This window comes from Artibeus jamaicensis, unplaced genomic scaffold (assembly GCF_021234435.1).
Source record: "Artibeus jamaicensis isolate MK-2021 breed Jamaican fruit bat unplaced genomic scaffold, CSHL_Jam_final contig_3176, whole genome shotgun sequence".
NCBI classification, from domain to species: Eukaryota; Metazoa; Chordata; class Mammalia; order Chiroptera; family Phyllostomidae; genus Artibeus; species Artibeus jamaicensis.
The window spans coordinates 4,123,874-4,145,827 of NW_026521740.1; the positions used below are offsets into that span (position 1 = coordinate 4,123,874).

The 21,954-nt window shown below is 38.4% G+C and overlaps 1 protein-coding gene across 9 annotated transcripts in view; it reads left to right on the forward strand.

Moving 5' to 3' along the window:
• The window catches only part of UTRN (utrophin), a 449,632-nt gene that overhangs the window by 273,673 nt on the left and 154,005 nt on the right, over nt 1-21,954 (forward strand). Inside the window, exon 1 of one of the 9 annotated variants that reach the window (XM_053663465.1) lies at nt 6,895-6,915. The exons of 7 other annotated variants lie outside the window; for them this stretch is intronic. In XM_053663465.1, the coding sequence (XP_053519440.1) occupies nt 6,910-6,915 (6 nt within the window). In that variant the 5' untranslated portion in view covers nt 6,895-6,909. Of the gene's footprint in view, nt 1-6,894; nt 6,916-17,734; nt 18,128-21,954 lie in introns of those variants that run through there. One more of the 9 variants, XM_037144918.2, reaches the window with a different exon arrangement.

Below are 21,954 nucleotides of genomic sequence, written 5' to 3' on the forward strand. Positions count from 1 at the left end.
GCTGACTTTCTCACTGACCCCTTTCTAGGCCTTACCTCATGTTATGATTCTGTGCCATCTTACAGACAGTGCTCTCCGGTACATGTCCTCATCTTTTGGTGTATCACATACTTTTAATTTGATTGCTGCAGTTGGCTATTCTTTCCCTCTTCTTTTGTTGGCTTTCTCCCCTTTGTTCAATAGTTAACTAATTTCCCAGAGTTCTGCCCTCAAACCTCTTTCATTTTCATTTGGTGCACTCTTCTTTGGACTCCGAAACTTGTCAATTTGCTGATGACTCCCAAATCTGTATGTCATCATCTCCAGCCCTGATCTTTCTTGATCTCAAAAATTTTTAAATGTTAAAGTGTTTTACTTAACCCACTGTATGTAAAAATGTTCCTTGAACATGTAAATGACATAAAAATGATTCCTAAGGTATTTTTTATTCTTTGTTTCCGCTAAGTTGGTGAAATCTGGCATGAAATCTACACTCTAAGCTCATCCCGATTTGTAGTAACTCTGTTTAGCCACCATACAAGATGGCACAAGCCTTAACTTCTTAGTTTAACTGCTTAGCAGAAATTTAAGTTGGTTTCTTAGACCCTTTAAAACCCAAATCCATTTTTCTTACTGTATTCTGTTGTTTGATTAATCTTGTCCAATTACCCAAGCCAGAAATTTAGGTGTCCTTTTTTGAATATTTTCTCTCTATCACTCACTCCCCACATCTAATCAATCAAATACAAGTTCTGTTGCTTCTTACATATGTTTTTTGTCTTACTGCTTTTACAGTCAATATTTTTTGAATTGTGAAGCCATGTAACTTACAAGGTGGCTGGACGCTATTGTGGGAGTTTCTGTGGGAAAAAGGCGGGGACAGTTGGCCAACTTTGAGATGTCAGAGCAGAGCTTCCAGAAGCGAACACAAGCAGATGATTCTGAAGAAAGTGTTGGCGTATCCTGGACAAAGGGGCAGGAGCCTTATCAGAGTGGGGCTGTTCCCAGGGAAGGCGTCAGCATGTGCCAGGGACTGTACAGGCAACGTTGAGATAAAGCCATAAATTCTGGCACTGGAAAGGAATATGGGGGAAAATGGCTCTGTGGAGATAAGTAGTTTAGGTCAAAAAGAAAAAAGAAAGGAAGGAGAGGAAAGTCAGGAGTCATGATAATTACATTATAATCAAATAGAGGACTATCCTTGGAAAATATGAGTTGGTTCTATAGTATCAGCAGAAGAGGAGGCTAAGACATATGATGGAGGCCCCTTTTTTGTGCCTTAATATGAAGAAGAAATTTTGGAATCTGATGCATTGCCAGGCAGTTCTCCTTTGTGTCAAATGTTCATATACACAATGGAAAAGTATGTTCTTATCAAGTATTTATAGACAGAATTATTACAGTGACTTTTATAATGATCATACTGCTATCAGTATAACAGAATCATTATATTAATTGATTGGTTATGTAAAAGTAGACTAGAGGACCTCCAGTGTTCTTCTCCAACCTGATATATTGAGAGTATCCTTTGGTGTAAAACTAAAGCAACTCAGAAAATTTAGAGTTTAATCTTAGACTTGAAAATATTTGCAAGAATATACTGCGTAGTAAATAATCCTAAATTCTTTTTTACATCTATTTTCTTAAAAGGTATCACACATAAAATTTATATATTTATTCTATACTAAAAGTATTAGGTTATAATTTCTTAAGATATTATCAGAAAAAAAGTATTATTTAGTTTTTATATTCCTTACAGAGTATCTTGTAACATACAGATTTGAGACTGAAGGTATATAATCACGAGTACAGTTGATATTTGTTTGTTCCAAGCTCTGGTCTCATTAAATTATTGTATAAATACTTGTTTTAACAACTGTTGTTATTAGGGGTTTGTACAAAAGTCTGCCAACGTGGCCTCAATATTTATATTAGAGATTAAAATGTTTTGAAAAGAGCTTCTTCTCAGCTGCGATCTTGGTTGTTTTTAAAATCTAAAATGTACTAAAGTTATTTTCATCTAAAGTAGTTGAACTAGTTTCTATTGCCAGTTTTTTCCTTTTTTAATTAAAAGATGAGAAGTTTTCAGACAATGAAGATCTATTAATAAGTAAATAGAATGAAATAAGATAATTTTGTTTCTGGAACTGAGGAAGGCAAATTAATAAAAATAATGTCCATAAATGTTAATGCCCTAATGATCTAACACATTTTCACCAATGATAATGACCTGTTGTTGAAATTATTTCTTTGCCCTAAGATAATTATAGATTCTGGATTCTGTGCTTTTATTAGGTGATATAACAAAATGCTAATTTTAGAGTTTGAGTTTTTCCTATGCTTTCAGTAAATTCAATAAGTGGAACCCAGTTATTAAGGGAAAACCTCTTCAAGACCTGAATAATATTTTCATAAATAAGGTAATTAATTTGTGATAGGCTGATTTTATGCTTTTAGGTTTACAGAAATCTTATTGCTCAGGAATCTTGACACAGGCGGTGCAGGTGTTTACATGAATATAAACTTAGCAACTATATTTATCTGTAATTAGAATCTAGTACGATGTATAAAACCTGTTTGTCTTTGACTAGAACTTATTCCAAGCTAATGAGACCTCATAGAAGGCATAGAGTGTGTGCTGCTTTTTGAAAGGATGGTGGTATTTTTCTAATTACTGTCTGTGTGTGGGTTAGCCCATTTTAACTCAGTGAAGAAGCTGCAAAAGCATGGTCTGGACTTTTTTTTATTATGGCTGATTTTTCTTTCATTTTATGTCACTTCGACAAATACCCTGTATTAGGAGTGAAGGAAATGTATGGGTGTGGTTTTAATTTGTGGCAGGGCCCATGGAGGTCGTACATGTTGTGAAAAGCTTCATATTTTGTTCCTGGTTGTCTTAGTCAGTTTTAGTCTTCCCAGTTATTTCTCTTTGCTTTCTTGCTAATCTGACATCATTTTTACTATAAGTTCCCTTTTTTATGTGATCTTTGGTTCTTCTAACCCTAATCCCAAGAAACAAAACTGATATATTTTGAGGGAGTTGGGAGAAATGTTTCTTACTTTCTGAGTTATGTGTTTGTTTTCTTCCCTCTCAGACAAGTTCTATTGCTTACGGCCAGACTCCAACTGTTTTATGCAATAGTGACAGAAGGTCGGTTTGGAAATAAAATGACACAAATCTACCCCTCTCCTCCGTCCTCTCAAGGAACTCTGTGACTTCCAAAGTTTTCATCCTTTTAACTGGAAATGTTTTGTTTTGTTTTGTTTCTGCTTTGGGAAAATTAAAGAAACACTGACACAATACTCCTAGAGGAGATCTTTTCCCAACAGGATAGTTGTTTTATTCTGAATATGAAGTGTAGCCACCCTTAGAATTAGGAGAATAAATATTGGTATGACTTCATTATATAGATTTCCCCACATGGATTATGTTTACAGCTGTGCAATGTATCATGGTATGTGGTTCTTAAACAGATGTTACGTGATCAGGACTTTTGGACCCTGTGCCCAGTTCAGTACTTTTTGGCCCCTCTTGGGTTCACACAGACAAATGTCATGTTCCCAGCCCCGAGAGCACTCTGTTTTAGTCCCCCTCTCACCCTGCATAATCAGATAGCTTTAGGGAAAAGAATTTTCCTGGAAGACTGGTTGATGCATGGAGGTCAAGTGCAAGGCAAAAGCCAAAGGTACTGAGTCAAAGGGCTCCTGTCTCCATCAGGGAGTGATGGGGGTCTAGAGAGTAAAATACACCCGCGATCCCCACGTTGGAAGGAGAAAAAGTTCATGGAAGAAGTGGAGAGGAGGCCTTAAAGATAGAAGCTTACACTTTGACTTATCAAAGTGGGCTGATAAACAGTGTATCAGAGGGGAACTACCTATTGTCTAGGTTAAAGGTTAAAGTATTGCATGTGGGAAGTAAGTTTAATTTTGTTTGGAGAGAGAGTGGGTTGGGTTTGAATAGTTTTGATGGGAATGTGGAAGTTCTTGTTTATTTTGTAAGCAGTTGGGTTTTGTTAAAAATCTGTGTTCAATTAGATAAAAAATTGTGTTACTGTATATACTTCTACCCACAGGCGTGCCCACCTTTTGCAATTGTTTTGCATGTAACACTGAGTCCGTGGTATCTGTGACTTGTCATATTTGTGGCCTAGTGAGTGAGTGTCATCGTCCTCCTGAGAAGGGCACAGTCAGTGGGGAATTTTTCTCCTTCATATGGTGTCACAAATGACTCTAATTCACGTCTATATTAGCAAAGGGGAGACACGTGAGCGAAAGCAGGGACCCGCCGTCACTGAGCACAGCAGCACACATTGAGGAGAAGCACGGCCCTTTGGAACCACGTACAAAACTAAATACTTTAGTAAAAATCTCTCTCTCCTCTCGTGAATGATAAACGAACTCTAAAATGAATATTTAAAAAATCTTACTAGTTCAAATGGCTCGTGTTGATATTGTCATTTTGGATCCAGAGATCTAAAATGCAGAGTTTCGTACTGAATTAGGCTTGTAGTGTAAAGTACCAGGGTATTGAAAATTAGCTCTTTCTTCTCCGAGTGATTAAAAGTTTTAAAAATGTATTTTATAACATGACATTTAGATTTATAAACTGTTAATATGCTAATAATAATAAAAAAGTGTAAAAATGAGAAAACTATAAGCTGGCATATATTTAAATATACCTTTGGTTAAATATTAGGCATACATTTATTTTTAGAGACCTTATTTTTATTTTTCCCTAACAGGTTTTTAGTTCTATTTTTTCATAGTGTTTTATTTTTCAAAAATAGCTATCATTATATAATTCTTCATTTTTCAGAGGAACCAACTTTTTTATCTCAATTTCCGTAGATATCAATAATGAATCCTAACCTATTTGACAGATTTCTCTGAAGTCCTGGACATACACGGGTACTAGTGATTATCAAATTGAATTCCTTCATCATGTAATTTTTTTTCTTGAGGATACTATACTTCCAAGAATTATGTTTGTCTACCCTAATGACTATGCCTAATTTTGTTTATTTGGTATAATAGAATTGTAGCTTATTTTTTAAAGTATTCATAGAGGAATTCCTGTTGTGACATCAGCAGCACAAAGCGGTGGAGTGTGAAGGGGCGGTGGTGAGCTGTGAGCATTTGGAGCTGCTCCGGAGTGTGGTCTGACTTTGCCGGGACGATGCCACGGAGACATTGCGGAGACATTGACTATTGACCGCTAGTGAGGGGAGGAGGGGGAAATCACCTCTTTAAAAAAATTTATGTCAAAACAGTGTTCAGTGGTCCATCAGATCCAATCAACACACCTTTATTGAAAATTGATTATTCAGCACACACTCCAGGGGCCCATTTCTCTTGTCCTGTGAACTTGAAAACTTTTCTTGTTGATCTTAATGTGGGTCATTGAACAGATCTGTTTTACCTGATTAAATAAATGGTAACAAGACTTAGGTCAACGACTTCTATTTATTGTACTTGAGAGTTCACTTTGTCAAACTTCCACCTCCTTTACAAAATTAAGAAAATTAGTAGTTACAGTATAATGTAATTCTGTTCAGCCTGAAAAGTTATTGAGGCATATCTTTTCCCACCTTTTTAACCTTCATTATTTGTTGGAAGAATTCCCATACATGTATGATGAGTCAACATTTCTTTTGCATAAGCCCAGTAAAATCAAAGCATTATTTAATTTAAAATGTTATAAATAATGTGTGCGATAATATTCTCTCCTTAATATTTAATTGGAAATTTTTTTCCCAGCTCACCAAAACTATTACTAGGTTCTTCTGTGGCTGTCTGGTATTTGAGCAGAGAGGCAACTAATTAGAATAATAGAACCACATGCTTGTCATTCCTGCATTTTTTATTTTAATTAATTAATTTTTTAATTGTTGTTCAAGTATAGTCGTCTCCATTTTCCCACCACCACTTTCCCCTGCTGCACCCACCCCACCTCCCACCCTCAATCCTGCCCCCCTTTGGCTTCGTCCGTGGGTCCTTTATACATGTTCCTTGATGACCCTCCCCCTTCCTGCATTTTACAGGTTGTCGTAAAAGAGATTTTTTTTGAAGGAAGCTGTACCCCAAGTATATTATATTACCAAGCAGAACATCCAAACTATTCCTTAAGGCAATTTTCATCTAATTATCTAGATATTTCTTTATTCTCCAATATAATTCCAATCAAGAAATAGATGTTTTTAAAAGTTAGGAAAAACCTCTTACATAAAAACTCACACTGCCAAAAAAACATATCATTGGTGGCTTTTAATTTGACTAAATACCTTCTACATTACAAAAGAATTTCCTGAAGGTTACTTCAAGGGGACAACTCCCTTAGATTGTTGAGAATCCAACAAAAGAATGCCCTAAATTTTAAATACTGTATTTTTTGGAGTATCAAATGCACTTTTCCCCCAAATTTGGGAGGAGAAGGGGGTGAATCTTATAGACTGAATATAGTTTACCTGGCTCGCCATGGCGGGGGGTGGTGGTGGAGCGGGGTCACGGGTTATCAAATATTTTACCACATTTTTTGCTTCAAAAACCTTTTTCCTATTTTTCTCATCTAAAACCTAGGTGTATGTTATGATCTGGTGCATCTTAAAGTCCTAAAAATATGGTACCTTCTTTTACAGGCGCACCTGTTCCTAATAGTCATACATAAATGGTGGCTGTTTACACGTATGTCGCAATGTGGTGGGTAAATGCAACCTAGTTTTTTGTGTTTGCTAACTGGGGAAATGGTCAGGTGGTTGAGTCTGTTCTTACTGTACTGTATTGCCAGCCTACTTCTCTTCGTCCTTCCATTCCGATCTCACAGAGGACGGGAGGGAAGGCTCATCCTGAGCAGGCCCCCTCCACAGAAAGAGGAAGCACTGTTGCTTAACCCCAGACTTGTGGGGTTTTGTTCTCGTTCTTGGTATCCTTAGCATGGAGGTAATCTACTGTTTGTCACTCAAAGTTTTAGTAAACTAACATGTGTAGTTAGGTCCTGGAAACCTGTTGGATTTATAGTGGTCATGTCTGAATTGTAAATCTGCTCACATTGGTTCTTCGTGAGATTATGGCATGTTCCCCCTGCCCCCCGTATTTTCATGGAAAGCTCAGAATGGAAGCTTCTCCAAAGTAAATACTTTTATGTCTTTTTTACACTGTACTTCATACATGTGCCACATAATAGATGCCCAAGTAAAGTACAGATTATATTACAATTGTTAGGCTTTCTGAGGGACTGTATTGTTTCGATGCCGGCATGAATGTAATTGTATTTATGATAATATTGCTATTGCTTCAACAATCTTTAATAAGCACTTACCACATGACAAGGACTAAACTAATTATTTTACCTCGGCTGTTTCATTGAATCTCAGCACAAAATCTCTGTAGTTGGTAGTATTATTAAAATACTTTATATGTAAATAAGCGGACTGGAGGCAGGTGAAGCTCTTGCCACAAGTTTGAAAGTGAGTTGACTTCTAACTTCCCACACTGCCATTGACTTGTCTGCCTCTTCACCAGCGGCCCCCCCAGAGTCTCCTCAGTAGCACAGTATTAAAAGCTACAATTTTTACTTCTACTATAGCGACAGTGTTCCAGTACTCATTATTTTTTCAGGTATAGTACACTTGTGAACAGTTTGCCCTGATGATCCAGCCTTCATTTGGTTGAAAAAATTAACCAAGAGCATGACGGGAGACCTCAGGAAAAACCCATCCAACTTTGCGATAAACTCTACTTAGTTTTAATGTTAAATTTTAACTTTTAATTCCTTTGCAATATTGACTCAACTGTCAGCGAAATGATAAATCTTCTACCTCATTTCACAAGAGGGCAGCACTTTCTTTTAAAATTTAAAGTGTGACTCAAAAAATACATTTAAATTAACTTTTTCTGGGAAGCTAAGCTTGAGTGGTATAGAAGGACTGAAACCTGTCTTTCTTTGGAGAAATTTATGGGTTGGATAAGTGCAGACTCTTCAGAGAAACTTGGGATCTTTTCAGAAAATGGAAAGATGATTAAAATATCCCCTAGAATTTTCTGTTTGAGAGTTGAATTAGATTAACTATTCCGGTAACTTCGTAAATGTATTAAGTGTCTGCCAAGATCGTGGCTTTTAAAAAAAAATGTAAAATCGCACTAAGGATGTAAAATTTTAATAAATTCTAATTGTTTTATTCTTGCCAGTGAAATCTGTTGAGCGGTGGTTGTGCATTTATTATTCCTCAGGACATTTGGTGAACAATACATTTTTTTCTCCTTCTCTTAAAGAGCATTCTTCTTAGTGGTGTTAGAGGGAAGGTAAAAACAATTGACGAAACAACCTGTGAACAAAACAAGGCAGCATGTAAGTGAAGCAAGTACAGGACAGTGAGGCAGTGTGGTGGAGAAGACCGTATGGCTGGAAACTGCGGAACGGAAGCTACTGTTCAAGGCTTTTAATAGAGGGTGGAAATTGAATTGGATCTCAATGGATGGAAAAACTTTGAACTGATAGAGAAAGGAGAGGCTACTATTTCAGAGGAAAGAATTCTACCAGTGAAGAGAAGGTGATGTGTATTGGAGAAAGTTAGGAAACTGTATCCTTTAGAATATTGTAAGGAAATCGTGCCTGGAGTGGGTAGCAAGGCCACTAGCCACATGTCATATCTGCATTTAAATTTAAATTTGTTAAAATTAAATGAAATCACAGTTTAGTTTCTCAGTCATACTAACCACATTTCAGGCATCCAATAGTCATAATACTCTGTTGGACATCAAGGATAAGGAAATTTCTGTCATCTCAGGGAGTTTGATTGGACAGGACCACATTGCAGTGTAGAGTGTTTTGGGCGGGGGAGTGAAGAGCCATTAAGAAAAGGCAGAGGGGCTGATATGATTGTATCAAGAACTTTTGAATTTAAAAGCAGTCAGCAGGGAATGAACTTTTTCATTTATTATTGTTAAGTGTTTTCTATGGACCAAGCACAGGTTGCCAGATCTCAGTTTCCTAAAGAGTCACAGTTAGTCGAACATATGGAGACGGTGAAGATCTGACTTTGGGTGGTGGGCACACAATGCCATATGCAGATCATGTATCATAGACATGTACACGTGAAGTAAGAGAGCATCAGACACAGTAAGATGTGGCGATGTTCAAGCCTTAGTAATTTAGGTTTACTTCCTGGTGATTCCTAGTTGTGCAGGGTCTCGGTGTTTAAGGGGGTTGTGAAGAGATGATGTATGAGGCAGAGAGTCAGGAGCCCGGTTGTTCTGTCCTGGTCATCGGCTGCGTCAGGGACCACCACTGAGATCTCTGGGACGCACGATGAACCGAATAGAAAAAAGGCTGTAACTTCACGAACCGCTTCACTCATGTGAAGGATGTTTTGTTATATAACGTTTTTCAAATAATTAGTGATCGGAACGTTTTAATCATTTATTTACACTTTTAGTCTGTTGTTGCTGATAGCCAGTGTTAACATTTAATGGGTTATAAGCATTTTGATAAAAATATTCAGACATATTAAGAAAACATACACATGCTTCTCAAAACACTCGTAAAATAATAATATTTTTCAGAGTTTTTATTAATGATTTTGAAATAGATGAAAACTTAGGAGAACCTTCCATTTCAATTCTAGAGAACCTAATGCACTCCTGGTATTTCATAGAATTGCATGAAAGTCTTAATAGTGTTATAAATAAAATTGTCAGTGAATTTTGTTGAAACTAATGGCCAATCAGTAATAGAGTACTAGTGGGTGTCTTTCTGCCTGAGAGTGTTTGAGTGTTTGCTGAAGCGTCACAGGATCATTTTACAAAGAAAAAGCAAGGTCCACACAATGGTCCAAGTGTGTCTCTCTCTAGGTCAAGCATTTAGATAAGTGTTAACAGATGAAATCACTGCCCAGGTCCCTTGACTCCATGAAAGCTATAACAGGACTGGGATGTAATAATGCAGATGAGTAATCTAGTTGTTGCATGAATTATTACTTTCCCATATTATTTAACCGGTTCTACATCACTTTTCAGACTATCTTAGTAGCAGCGTGATCTGATCCATAATTTCTAGTGAGAAAGTTGTATTCTGATTGATTTAAAATTTCTTGACATTCTGAGCTGTAATCTTTTTTATACGAGTGTGTACTGTTGACTGTTAGGTAGTGAAGAGGCATTTAAAATACACCACAGCTAAGAAGGCACCACCAATAACTCTGGAGGTGTGACTAGAGATGGGGTAGGAGGAGTCAAAACATATTCTTATGCTTCAGAATATTTTGTATCAACATTTAGGTTGCACTAAATTTTCCAAATCAGTTTCATCATTTTCAGTATTATGTTGTCCGTAGCATCCGTAATAACATGTGTTGTGTTTTGAACCCACTTAGTGATGACAGATATGAGCCTCCTGAGTGTGCATGTCACCGACTGTCATTCACTCCGGTGGTCAAGACGGGCGTCAATACTTTTGGTGAAAGTGGCAATATAATTTTAAAAATTGGGTCAGTTTTATTGTATGTGCCTTTAATTAACTATAAAGATATCTCTGAAGTAATATTATTCAGAGATACAGGTTTTATGCAATAGGTTTGGATAAAAGGGTTTTGTGCAATAGTGACCTCACTTGGGTTTAGCCTCCCAAGGTTATTTATGATTTTGTTGTCAGTACTGATTTTATAAGCGTAAATACTAGATTAGCTGTTGTGCTTTTAAAAGTTCTGTTACTACAGCCATCTCATCATACTCAAATTTTAAAGTTAAAACATCTGCCAGAACAAATTCCAGATTTAAATTGTGCTTGAAATTCCTGGGTTGACAATATTTAGTGTAGCACATCGGATTATAAAGCTCTTCCTATAAGAGAAAGCCCCAAATAAGAATGAACCCCATCTTGGTGTGCAGTGGCTGCTTTCCTTTAATATTTTGTTAGAGTGACCTTCAGAGCACATCAAACGTGCCTTCTCCAGACAAGACAAGCAGAACAAGGTGCATGCTGTTTTCTCTCTCACTATGGTAACTTGGACCCGAGAACGAAATTGCTGTGTGTCCCACAGTCTCTCTTGAGCTGTTCAGTAGACGCTGGTACTCTCACTCTGCCAGCTACACTTAGTCCAGCCTGAATGATGACACCATAGTTCAATTGCCTTGAAGAAATCAGGCTAGATAGTCTTTGTGTGTGTGTGTGCATCAACTAACTTTATAAGCATCGCAAAAAATGTTAGACTGTGGGATGTCATGGTAGTAGATGAAAATAGCAGCACTGGTTTCCTTGGAATGGTAATAACTTAAATTGTATAGTAGAATGCCTTTTTAGACACAAAGTTATTTTTTAAATAAACTGGAGTTACTAGTTACAGAGTAACATATGAGAACAAAAAGGCTTTGTCTGTGTCCTCTTTAGAAAGGTTTACCATTGACCAGCCGCCCACTGCAGCTGAAGGCTTGTTTCTGCCGAGGGCTGATTGGTTAGAACATCAGGCCATCTGCCACTTCAAAACTGCTGAATCTTTCAGAGACAAAGATGATCATCTCTGATGGCATTTACCTTCAGATCTAACAATGCCACCATTTGGGGGAATAGATATCTACCTAGAAAGATAAATGTGTTTTACTTGAGAATTCTCCACCTATTTATTGATTTAATTTTGTGTGGAATGTGTACCATGTGCTTGTGATATAATTTTCACACAGTATAAAAGACTTTAAGTGTCTCATTGCAGACACAGATCTCTAGTCCCTGTCTGAGAGATAACCACATGCCACCTTTTTATATACCTCTCCAGAAATATTAATAGTGCTTGTTATTCCATATATTGTACCTTTATGCATCTATGTCAATATTTTCTTTTTGGACATATGCATATATAACTACATACATGCTTATATATTAGAGATTATTTATTATCACCATATAGCCACCATTTCCCTTTTCCATAGGTGAACAGCATTCTATTGTGAGAATCTGCTCTAATTTATTTAAGAAGTTACCAATTGATGGACACTTAGATTGTTTTTATCTTTTCACTATGTCAAGTAGAACTTATTGAACATTCTTGTGCATATGTCTGTACATATGTTTACAAATTAAATTCCTAGGGATAGAATTTCTAATTCAAAGCTTATATGCATTTTAATGTTTGATGAATATTGCTAAATTATCTCCAGCCCCAAAGTTGGCAGATTTTTAAAAGTCAACTCTGCTGCTTCTAATAATCTCCAGGAAATGTAATGGCTTAACTTAATTCTGTTGAACAGAGGAATTCTTCTCTTCTGTAATCAGCCTATAGATTTTATTATGAACGGCATAATGCATTGTCTGGGTTCACTGTCTACAGAACAATTTACTTGAAACTTTTTGGAAAGAAAAAGTCATCACAAAACTCATTGCTCAGAATAAGCAAATGAAGAAAGTGATGTAAACCTACAGAAAGTAAACATAACTAAAGGTACTTAGGAACCAACGATATAATAATGGTCTGTGACTTTCGGGAGCTGTATTTGTAAGCCTAAGTGGTTCATTGTGTAAGTGTATTGACTGGTCATTGGTGAGATTAGTGAAGATGCATCATGGGTAAAGTGTTCAAGAAGGTTGGGCTCCGAACATGCAGAGAATTCCAGGTGGGATGCTGAGCAGACAGAGGGCAGGAGCGTGGATCCAAGCTAAAGCAGCAGGTCAGCTCTGTGCGGATGGTGCGGGTTGGAAAAGCGACTGTTACAGACAGAAGCGTGGCTGGTCTCAAGGGGTCAGTGCGCACTTCCTCTGCTTTTTGCCCACTGCCCAGTGGCTTGAATTCACATTCGGGTTACAGGTGCAATGCTCTCTTGGGAAGACTCCCAATTTTTCACTTGTGAAGGAAAACGGCACCTTCAGTTTTGATTTATCTCGACGTGTTTGTTGATATTATTGAAATTTGTATTTTAATTTTGGCCTTAAGTTTTCTTAATCTGGATAGCTGAGGAAAGTTGGAAAACACCGTTAGAAACTTTTGAGAGCTCTCTCCAAAGCCCTGTGTGACTTTCCTGTACATCCCACAAGCTTGGGCTGCAGGTAGACATCTGGCATTGTGAGGCTTGGCCTCCTGAGGTGGCTTCACTCTCGTCCCGTGCTGCATATTTCTTGGGGAGGACGTGGTTTCGAAACACTAACTTGTCTTGGCATTATTTTCAGTCACCTAATAAAGTGCTCTCTGAATCATTAAATGTTCAGAAGGTTGCTGGGTGGCTAATTCAGAAGCAGATCAGCTGGGGTTTCTCTTTCCCAGTCCTCATCCCGCCCATCCACCCCCTGCAGGAGAAAAAGCTCTCTGTGCCTTTAAAATCTCTAGTAGAGTCTTCTGGCTGTAGATTATGGGGATATATAAAGTGTTGAATTTTTTCCTATGAATTATAATTTTTATTTCCCAACTGCCACCTGTCTAATTATCAAAATAGATGACATTACTGAAGAGATGAACATTAAAGATTCTCCTACACATTCTTTGTGTAGAAAGCACATTGTGTGAACTTCCTGGGATAAAAGGAGAGTTCCGCCTTTCATCGGGGGCTCAGGCCTCCATCTCAGATTGGACCTTCTGCCCTTTAGGGCTGTATATTACTTTAAATAGCTACCAGCTGACAGGCTTGGTTGCTGGCCGATGGTAACTAGAATACATGGTAACATGTATTGAGTAGTCTCCCTTAATAGAACTACAGCAGCAGTAGACAGGGAATCTGAAAGCTTAGATTGTGATGAGGATCTCGAAACTACTTTGTTTTTGGATTTTGAAATGCTTTGGAAATGTTGTGAAAAGGAGAACTGTGCCTGTTCCTTTCAGAGGCATTATAACCGGGATCTTCCTTGAGCCAGAATGGGATGACAACAAGTACAGTTTCCTACCCATGCCTGAAGCCCTTCGTTTTTGAACAAGGCCCTGATGCACCAATTTATTTGTGATCACCCATCGACCTCCATGTGCTTTGCCTTGGAGACTCCTGAGAAGTTTTTGTTTTCCTCTTCTCCTTTTCCCTTTCCTTTTCTTTTTTTTTCATATTGACCAATATAAAGAGAAACTTTCTCGGTTTTGCATAGAAAACATGCGTTGTCTTCATAGTTGTTTTTTTAAAACTGAGTGTTATGTGTAGCTGGAAAGGCACCTTAAGACCCACCCTGTGTGCAAGACAGCAGAGCATTCAGACTGCTCTTTTCTGCTTGTATTTGACAGAACCCAAAAGAATGTCTTTATTGTCTCCATGAAATTGCTAAATAAAGCATTTTTTAACAAATTAAATGAAATACAGTTTTTAAGTTATAAAAAGTTTTGAAATTAGCCTAGCCTTTGAATGTTTTTGCTAAAGTCATACAGGTATATTGTGCTCTTCGTTTGGGCAATAGAATGTGTTTTTTAGGAACTCATTTGGGTTTAGATATTGATTCCATTGTTGAGTTTTTCTAGGCTGCTTGGTGGTTGGTTTTGTAACCTTCCCTTTTTGTGGATCTAGGCATCTGTGTTTGAGACATGGATTATTTTGCTAGAGAATCTGAGGCTACTCAGTGGTGTAGGGATTATTTTGGGATTTGTTGCAGGGATTATATTTATTCCACCTCTTGAAGATTAGTGCCTAATTTATTTATTTACACACTAGCGTAGATTTGGCAAAATGCCAGGCACTTCCAATTTTATCATTCAATTACTGTCTCTCTGGCGATGTATTGCTGTCATTGGAAGCCTCTGGTTTTTTGTTTTAATGATTACACTATTGTAGAAGCATCAGAGGTGCTTGGCTAAAAAAGAAGAGGCTACAGAGATATAAAGTATATTACCAAGGTGATATTTGGTATCCAAAGTTTGAACTCAGTATAATTATTTATTGGTATCCAACACGAATATTATCCATAGTAAAATGTGCTCGCCATTATTACAGCAATTCACATTGACATTATCTCACTTCTAATGTGTCCCTCAGCCTTCAGAAAGCATGGTACTTTTGAATAATGTTAGATATTTTGCTATTTGGATTTTATAGAATATCTTTGGATTTTTACATAAATAATCTGTTTGCCTTTGACACTTTAAAAATCACATTTTTAGTTGCTTTCCAGTGTTTTAGTGAGAGTATAGTTACCCTGTTATTCTAATTATGTGAGAATTTAAAAAAATTTGGGTGGTTTTATATAGACCCACGGAGTGTTTTCCCCTTTTTTTCTCTTCAAGAGCATCTTGGTTCTTGGTATTTCCTAAATGTAAGTAAGGAAGCTTAATTTGCATTCTCTTTTCTGCCTGAGGCAAACATGTGAGTTCTGAGAAATGGACGTGGGTCACTTGTCTGGAATGCCGCGTGGGGACAGGCTCCTCTACGCTTCCCCTGTTTTTGTCACTTCTAGCACACGTGTACCTGTCACACTGATAAAAATCCCATTGCTTTTATGTTTTGGGAAGACTCCCTAACACGCAGGTTGCTGCTTCTTTTCCTTCATTAAGATCAGCCTTGTATCAGAATGCAAGATATTTACAGCTCTAAGAATAACACACTGTTCTTGTCTGGGTGCAAGAGCCTTTTAAACCTGAGAGTCTGCTTTAGAAAAACACTGTGGAAGTCTCTGATGTTTCAGAGTTTTTATTTAATTCCGTCTGTCTTCAAATGCGTGCATGGGGGATGGCGTGTTTGCACATGTCCCTGATCACAGCCCTCCAGCACCCTGGGTGGTAGCTGGAAGTTTGCCCAGCTGAGGAAGATTGTTCTTTTTCTCTCTCCCTCCTTTATTTATTTGTTGTTTATTTATTTGTGGTGATGGTGGTGGTGGTGGTGGTGGTGGTGGTGGTTCCTTTTGTTTTGTATTTATGTAAAAAGTTTATTTGTTGCCTCTGAAAGATCTCAGCATGTGGCCCCAGAGCCCTCACAGCCAGGGAGGGTCAGTCTGGTCAGTTTCTATGTGTTTCTTCACTCCCTTTCTGATGATTGGTCTTCGTGCTGACATTCATGCTCTTTTGATCCAAAGTACACAGATTACTTTTTACTTATAAATTTCAGGATTATCATTAGCTCACCCCCGCTTGTTTTTGAAATAATAGTGTCTGTGTGTAAATCTGAATTGGGCACTTGGAGTAGGAACACATTCTGCTAGAAATCTCATAAAGCCATTTTGCCCCTGGGGACATGTTAGGTTTTATGAATAAATGATGAAAATATTTTAAAAGCTTGTTAAATTTTGTAGGATCCGCATATGTAAAACATATGCTATTTAAATACTGATATGAAAATAAGTTGAGAATGAAATGGAAAGAAAAACGGTGTGCAAATCCAAAAAGTAATAACCGTACTGTATACTGTTCCCGGACAGGTTTTTGTTCTTTCCTTTATCAATGGAATCTCTTTCTCTGTACGATTAAATAATGCTAACAATTTTGATATTCAAGATATTCAAGTGATTCAAATAGCTTTGTAGGAGGACCATACTCTAATTTCACAGGTTTTTTTTTTCTTTGCTCTATGCCCTGATGTAAAGAGTAAACTTAATTATATTAACTTTCCACTTGTGATGGTGTCACTTTTAAAAGCATTGTTTATTTATGACGAAATTCTACACACAGCTAGAGAAATATGTTTCATATGGATGTATCTGTCACACTTAACTTTTATTGATATACTAAACAGCTATTTAATGCAAAAAGCAAAATCACATTTTTGCCTTGGCATCATGTCCATAGTATCAGATTGAACTTTTTCCTTTAAAGCAATTACACTTAAAACTTTGTGGGATATAGAGTTTCTTTGAGTACCAGTAACAACCTAACATCAAATGATACATTTAAAGGTAACTGGTTATTCCTCACATTTTGAGCAGTTTCCCTTAAGTTTTATTTCACAAACAAGTGAATTCCTCATATGCAAACAAGTCTGAATGGCTCTTAGAGTTATCAATGGATCAAAGAAACTTTCCTTTCTTTTCCCCATCATTGTACTGTTAAAACCTTTTCAAAAAGAATACAATTGATCACACATATTTTGTTTTGTGACTTGTATTGTCTTGTACACCTACCTTCTTTTGTTTTCTTGGGTGGGTTCCAAATTGGAATATGAATCCTGGGATCCATTCAGGATCAAGACAATCTGAGAGCTAAGTTCTGCATTTTGGGGCAGGACAGCCTCCAGGAAGTGGGAGTGAGCTTCACTTCAAACTGTGTGAGGGGTGGTGGAAGGGAGGATGCTGATTAAAATAATAAACAACTGCTGGAAAGAGCGGTGGATTGCCACACCACTGTCAGATCAGGGAGGGAAGCCGCTGGAGCTGGCTGCCCTTGCTCCCCTGCCACAAACTCTGCAAAGGATCCCCTGCCACGGGGTGGGCAGCTCGAACTTTTCTCCTGACAGGACAGATAGAACAACTTTCCAGCAGCTTAGTTCTGTTGCATTGACAGCATCCCTTAGGCATAGCCTGACCTAGGGAAATGGACTGAAACTAGCTTGGTGGTTACCATAGCAACGCAGGCTGCCGGTGTCTGGGAGAGTGCAAACCGGTGGCCTCTTGTCCCGTGTTTGGGTGTTTCTTCAGACAAGAGTACACTCCTTGCTGTTCGAACTCTACATAAGTCATGCTCTTTGAAAACTGGCTCCTTACCCAAGATTTTTTTTTTCTTTTTCTTTCTGAAACCAGTCTGAATGGAGGAAGTTGGTAATACTTGGCTCTTTTTTTTTTTTTTTGCCTTCTCTCATGCAAGTTTCCAGGATATAGCTTCTTTTTGCTGTGTGTAATTGAGACCAAACTCTAAGCTTGGGGCCCAGGAGAGACCAGTTGTGGGCTGCAGGTCATTAGTGAGGTGAGCAAAAGGGAATCCTGGGCTTCCCAGAAAAAAGGAGACCATGCCAGCTTCATGGAACACAGCTCCCAGAAACTGTAGGAGCAGGTCTAGTCCTCGAAAACTCCAAAGTCCATGAAAGAACGGACCCTCGGTGGGGCAGCTAACATGTCCCAGCACAAGCTGCTGCTACCCCTCATGGACCATAGCTCAAGGGCAAGGCTTGTAAAGGATTTTACAAAGGATTTTAAAGTATAGCCAGAAGAGATACGGGTTTTGGAAGTAAATGCTGTTGTCTGGAGGAAGTTTGCCGGAAAGATGTAAACTTCAAGGGCTACTGGACGATGATTGGTCTGAACTTCAGCTTACGGGAATTGCTGGCAAAATTTGAAAAGGTATGCAGAAAGCCGACTTCATGAATGTCCTTGTTTTTCCCCTTCTTTCTTTCCTTGTCTTTTGCTGTACATTTAGATGGTATATATTCTATTGATTCTGATTATTTAATACAATTTCTAAGGCATACTTGATATCTTCTTTAATTTTTTTAACTAAAGAGCGAATTAGTAATTCTTTCCTTTGGTCAGGAGGGTTTCCCATGATGCCTGTCAGTTTTAGAATTCCACATCAGAAGAGATCTTTTGTACTCAAGTCGGTTGGTAATTTAACTGAAAGTTATTTTGGAGGAAAAAAAAGAGACCAGCAACAACACCAGGTTTTCCTGCCAAAGTCTGACTTCATCAGGCACGGGTTCTGTTTTCCTTACCCCTCGGGTTTATCTCTCTGCAGTGCCCAGCACAGCCTTTGCCAGCCTTGCTTCGGAAGATTCAGTCTTGAGAGCTGGGTGAAGATGCCTCCCAGTGAGGATGGCACGTCCGATCTTAAGCTTTTCCTCCCCCACCCCTGCCCCGAGTGTGTCTGTTTTAAACACAGAGTGCTTGCATGTGGAGATTTAATGCTTAGATCATTAATATTGCATTTAGTTCTTTTTTTCCATAGGAAAGTTCTTGGCACACTCTAGGACCAAGTCTAGCCTGCCAAATGCTACCTTACATTTATAGTTAAACAAAACAGAAAACCTCAATGTGCAGCTCATGGGCTCCTGCCCACCTTAGACTTTGGATGCCAGGCACCTATCTTCTTTCAACTTCCAGTCTTTAAAAAAAAAGAGGCAAAGGATTCTCATTATGTGCATAAATCAGTTACTTATCAGTTGTTAACGATGTGCTCAGTGGCTCTCACTGTGAATACCCTACGGTTCATTACAAGCACAAATTAAGCAAGACTGTATGAAGTCATTAAAGGAATCGGGGTTTTTCTTACAAAACTACAGTTGCCAGAGAAGAATGGTGTAAAACCACATCATTTGAAAAGTTTGAAAGCTGTTCCAAAACAATTGCAGTTATTGCCTCCTGATGGTCGAAACAGTGTATGGGCAGGATATGGAGAAAAAAGAATTTAACTTCTGGTTCAATGCACCCTTCTCCCCATCTCTCCCTGGGGCCCCAACGGTAGAAGTAAGGATTGTAACACAGGGTGCACTTTGACCTCTTGCTTTAATATGTTGTTAAGCACCTAAATTCCTGAGAGTAAAGGATGGTTCCCAGTCTACTCATTCACCATTTAAAAGGGGTGGAGGAAAGGAGAGAATATCTTCTTTATGGCAGCTGGTAACAGCAGGTGATGGACTTTATGACCATAAAGTGGTCTGCTAGCTTGGTTTGTATAGATTTGTCAGTTTCTTCCTAAAAAGGTATAGGGCATATGTTACATGAATAATTCATTACTTAGACCCCCTGAGAGGCAATGATTGTGGGCAATAGTTGGACTTTTGTATTGTAATTACTGCCAGTAGTCTTAAAAGCCTAGGTCAGATACCAGGGGTTAGGAACCTGCCTCTGCCTTTGGGCCAATTTATTGACAGAGTGACAAGGTCTGGTCTTATGAGTATGTTTCCACTTTTAACTCCCAAACCTTAGGATCAGCTTATTTCTTATTCTTATTTTTAGTGCTCATATTGACAGGAAAGTAGTCTACTGGGTTATTGCTGTCAGAGGCGTGATTTGGGACTCTCTCTTTTTTTTTTTTTTTATTGAGACAAAGAACCAATTTAAAGAAACCGTCTTACTGCAATTCAGTCTGCAGTTCTCCTTACGTGTTTATTTTTGTGTTAGGTGCCTTTATAAAAATCTATGTGAAATTTAATCTCTTTGCCATATTTCATTTGTAGGAAGTTGTCAAACATGAATGTGTTTTTCTTCAATTCAAGTATTAAGAAAAAATCCTTTGTATATTTTCACAAAAAGCCATCTCATATATTTTAGCCCTTGCTACATTGATTCATTGCCAAGAAAACTGGTATTATAGAACAGTACCAGTGCATCACACCTCTCAAACCTAACTACCTGCCTTCCCCCAACTCTGGAAGCGGTAATGCCATTTCTAGGCAAAGACCATGGCTTACTGATGTAATGCAAAAGCCACATGACACCTTCGGAAGCTGAATAACAGTCTTTTTTAGCACCTTCCTCTCAATTTTCTTAGTCCTGTTTTTAAGTCAGTATCAGTGATGTGCTTCTAGAGATGATACTAACCTTAGCGACTTACACTTTTCATTTCATATCAGTAGTTGTAGTTGCTTAGTCTGATGTTTAGGTTCTCATAGCAAAAAGATAACTGCTGTATTCTTGAAGCCATTTCAGGCCTTACGAAAACTAGGGTCCAAGGTTGGATAGTGGCGGGTCCTCCTAAATGGTTAGTCTGAAAATCTGTAGACTAGTCAGATTATTGAAATTCCCAGAAGACAGCTGGCCGTCAGCCTAACTTTAAGACAGCAGTTTGTGAGGTAAATTCTGGTTAATACCACTGAATTTTAGAGAAATCCAGTGGTTTTGTGATTTATATTAGGTATTCACTCCTAAATGAATATTTGGCACATGGTTGAGATCTGTATCTGGTTATCCAGTCACCAAACGTGTGATGCATGGATTGTGACTTATAGAACAGCCAGGACAGGCAGGTTGCACTTAGTACTCATTCTGAAGCTTCTAAAGCCAGAAAAAGCAATGCCAGGAGTCCTTGAGATCCAGGAGTCAGGAAGTGTTTCCTACTATTTCCTCAAGGTGACAGGCCACCAAGGATCAGGAGACCGCAGCTGACAGGAATAGTGTGTACCCCAGAGGAGGTGTCCTAAAGTGGAGGTTGAGATGAACTTCTCGCCAGAAGAGGATGACCTTGTGATAAGACATTTTGCCTGCCCCAAGCAGGTCCTCATCGTCTACCTAAGTGAGGAGGAGGCAGCATCAGGACAGCGTGTCCAGGTGACTGAAGAGTTCACACTCAAAGTTGACGTGACACAGAACGCTGGCCTGCCCACGCCCCTCCCGAAAATCCTGCCTAGGAGTTGGTTTTACTGCCATCTTCCTTGAATGAATTAACTTTCTCCTGGAAAGTACTTCATAAAGGAAGTATCTGATGGCTTCAGTGGTTATTAATATACTGTCACACTTCAGCCATTTGCTTGTATGCAGTCCCATCTATTTCATAGTCAAAGAAGATGGAGTAATGGGCAGTTTTAGCTGTGACATTTTGACTGACTGTTGCCTTCTGTTAATTTATGCAGCTCTGATACTAGGTGATCAATGATAATGGTATTTCTTTGAGAGAGCGTGTGTGTGTGTGTGTGTGTGTGAATCTGAACAGTGCCACTCTTTTTGTGAATCATTTGAGAAAGCTGCGTCCCACAGTGACAACATAGACAGAACGTGCTCAGTGCAGAATTTCCTTTACGGCCTTGACCTCCTTTATGATGACTAACTTAGAATTACAATTTGAAGCTATATTTTACTGCTCAACTTGTAACATCTAATTTTAAAGCAAATGTGTCCTGAAGACACAATAAACTTCCAATTTCAAGATCAGTGCACTCGCTCAATATCTAGTAAATATTCGTGAAGTGCTCGTAGCAGGCACTGGGCTGAGTGCAGGGATGGAGTGGAGAACAGAGAACCTCCCCCTCCCCGAGCTGCCAGCCTGGTGGGAGGATACAGACATTAAACAAGGATGCTTTTTGGTACAAGTATGTGATACAGCAAAGTAGAAAGAGCTACAGAATAACAGGTAGCCCTAATTTAATTGGGGTGCGGTGAAGTCTTTCTTGAAGAAATTACATTTAAGCTGGGTTTAAATTAAAAGAGGAGTTTAAGATAAGGATATATCACGTCTC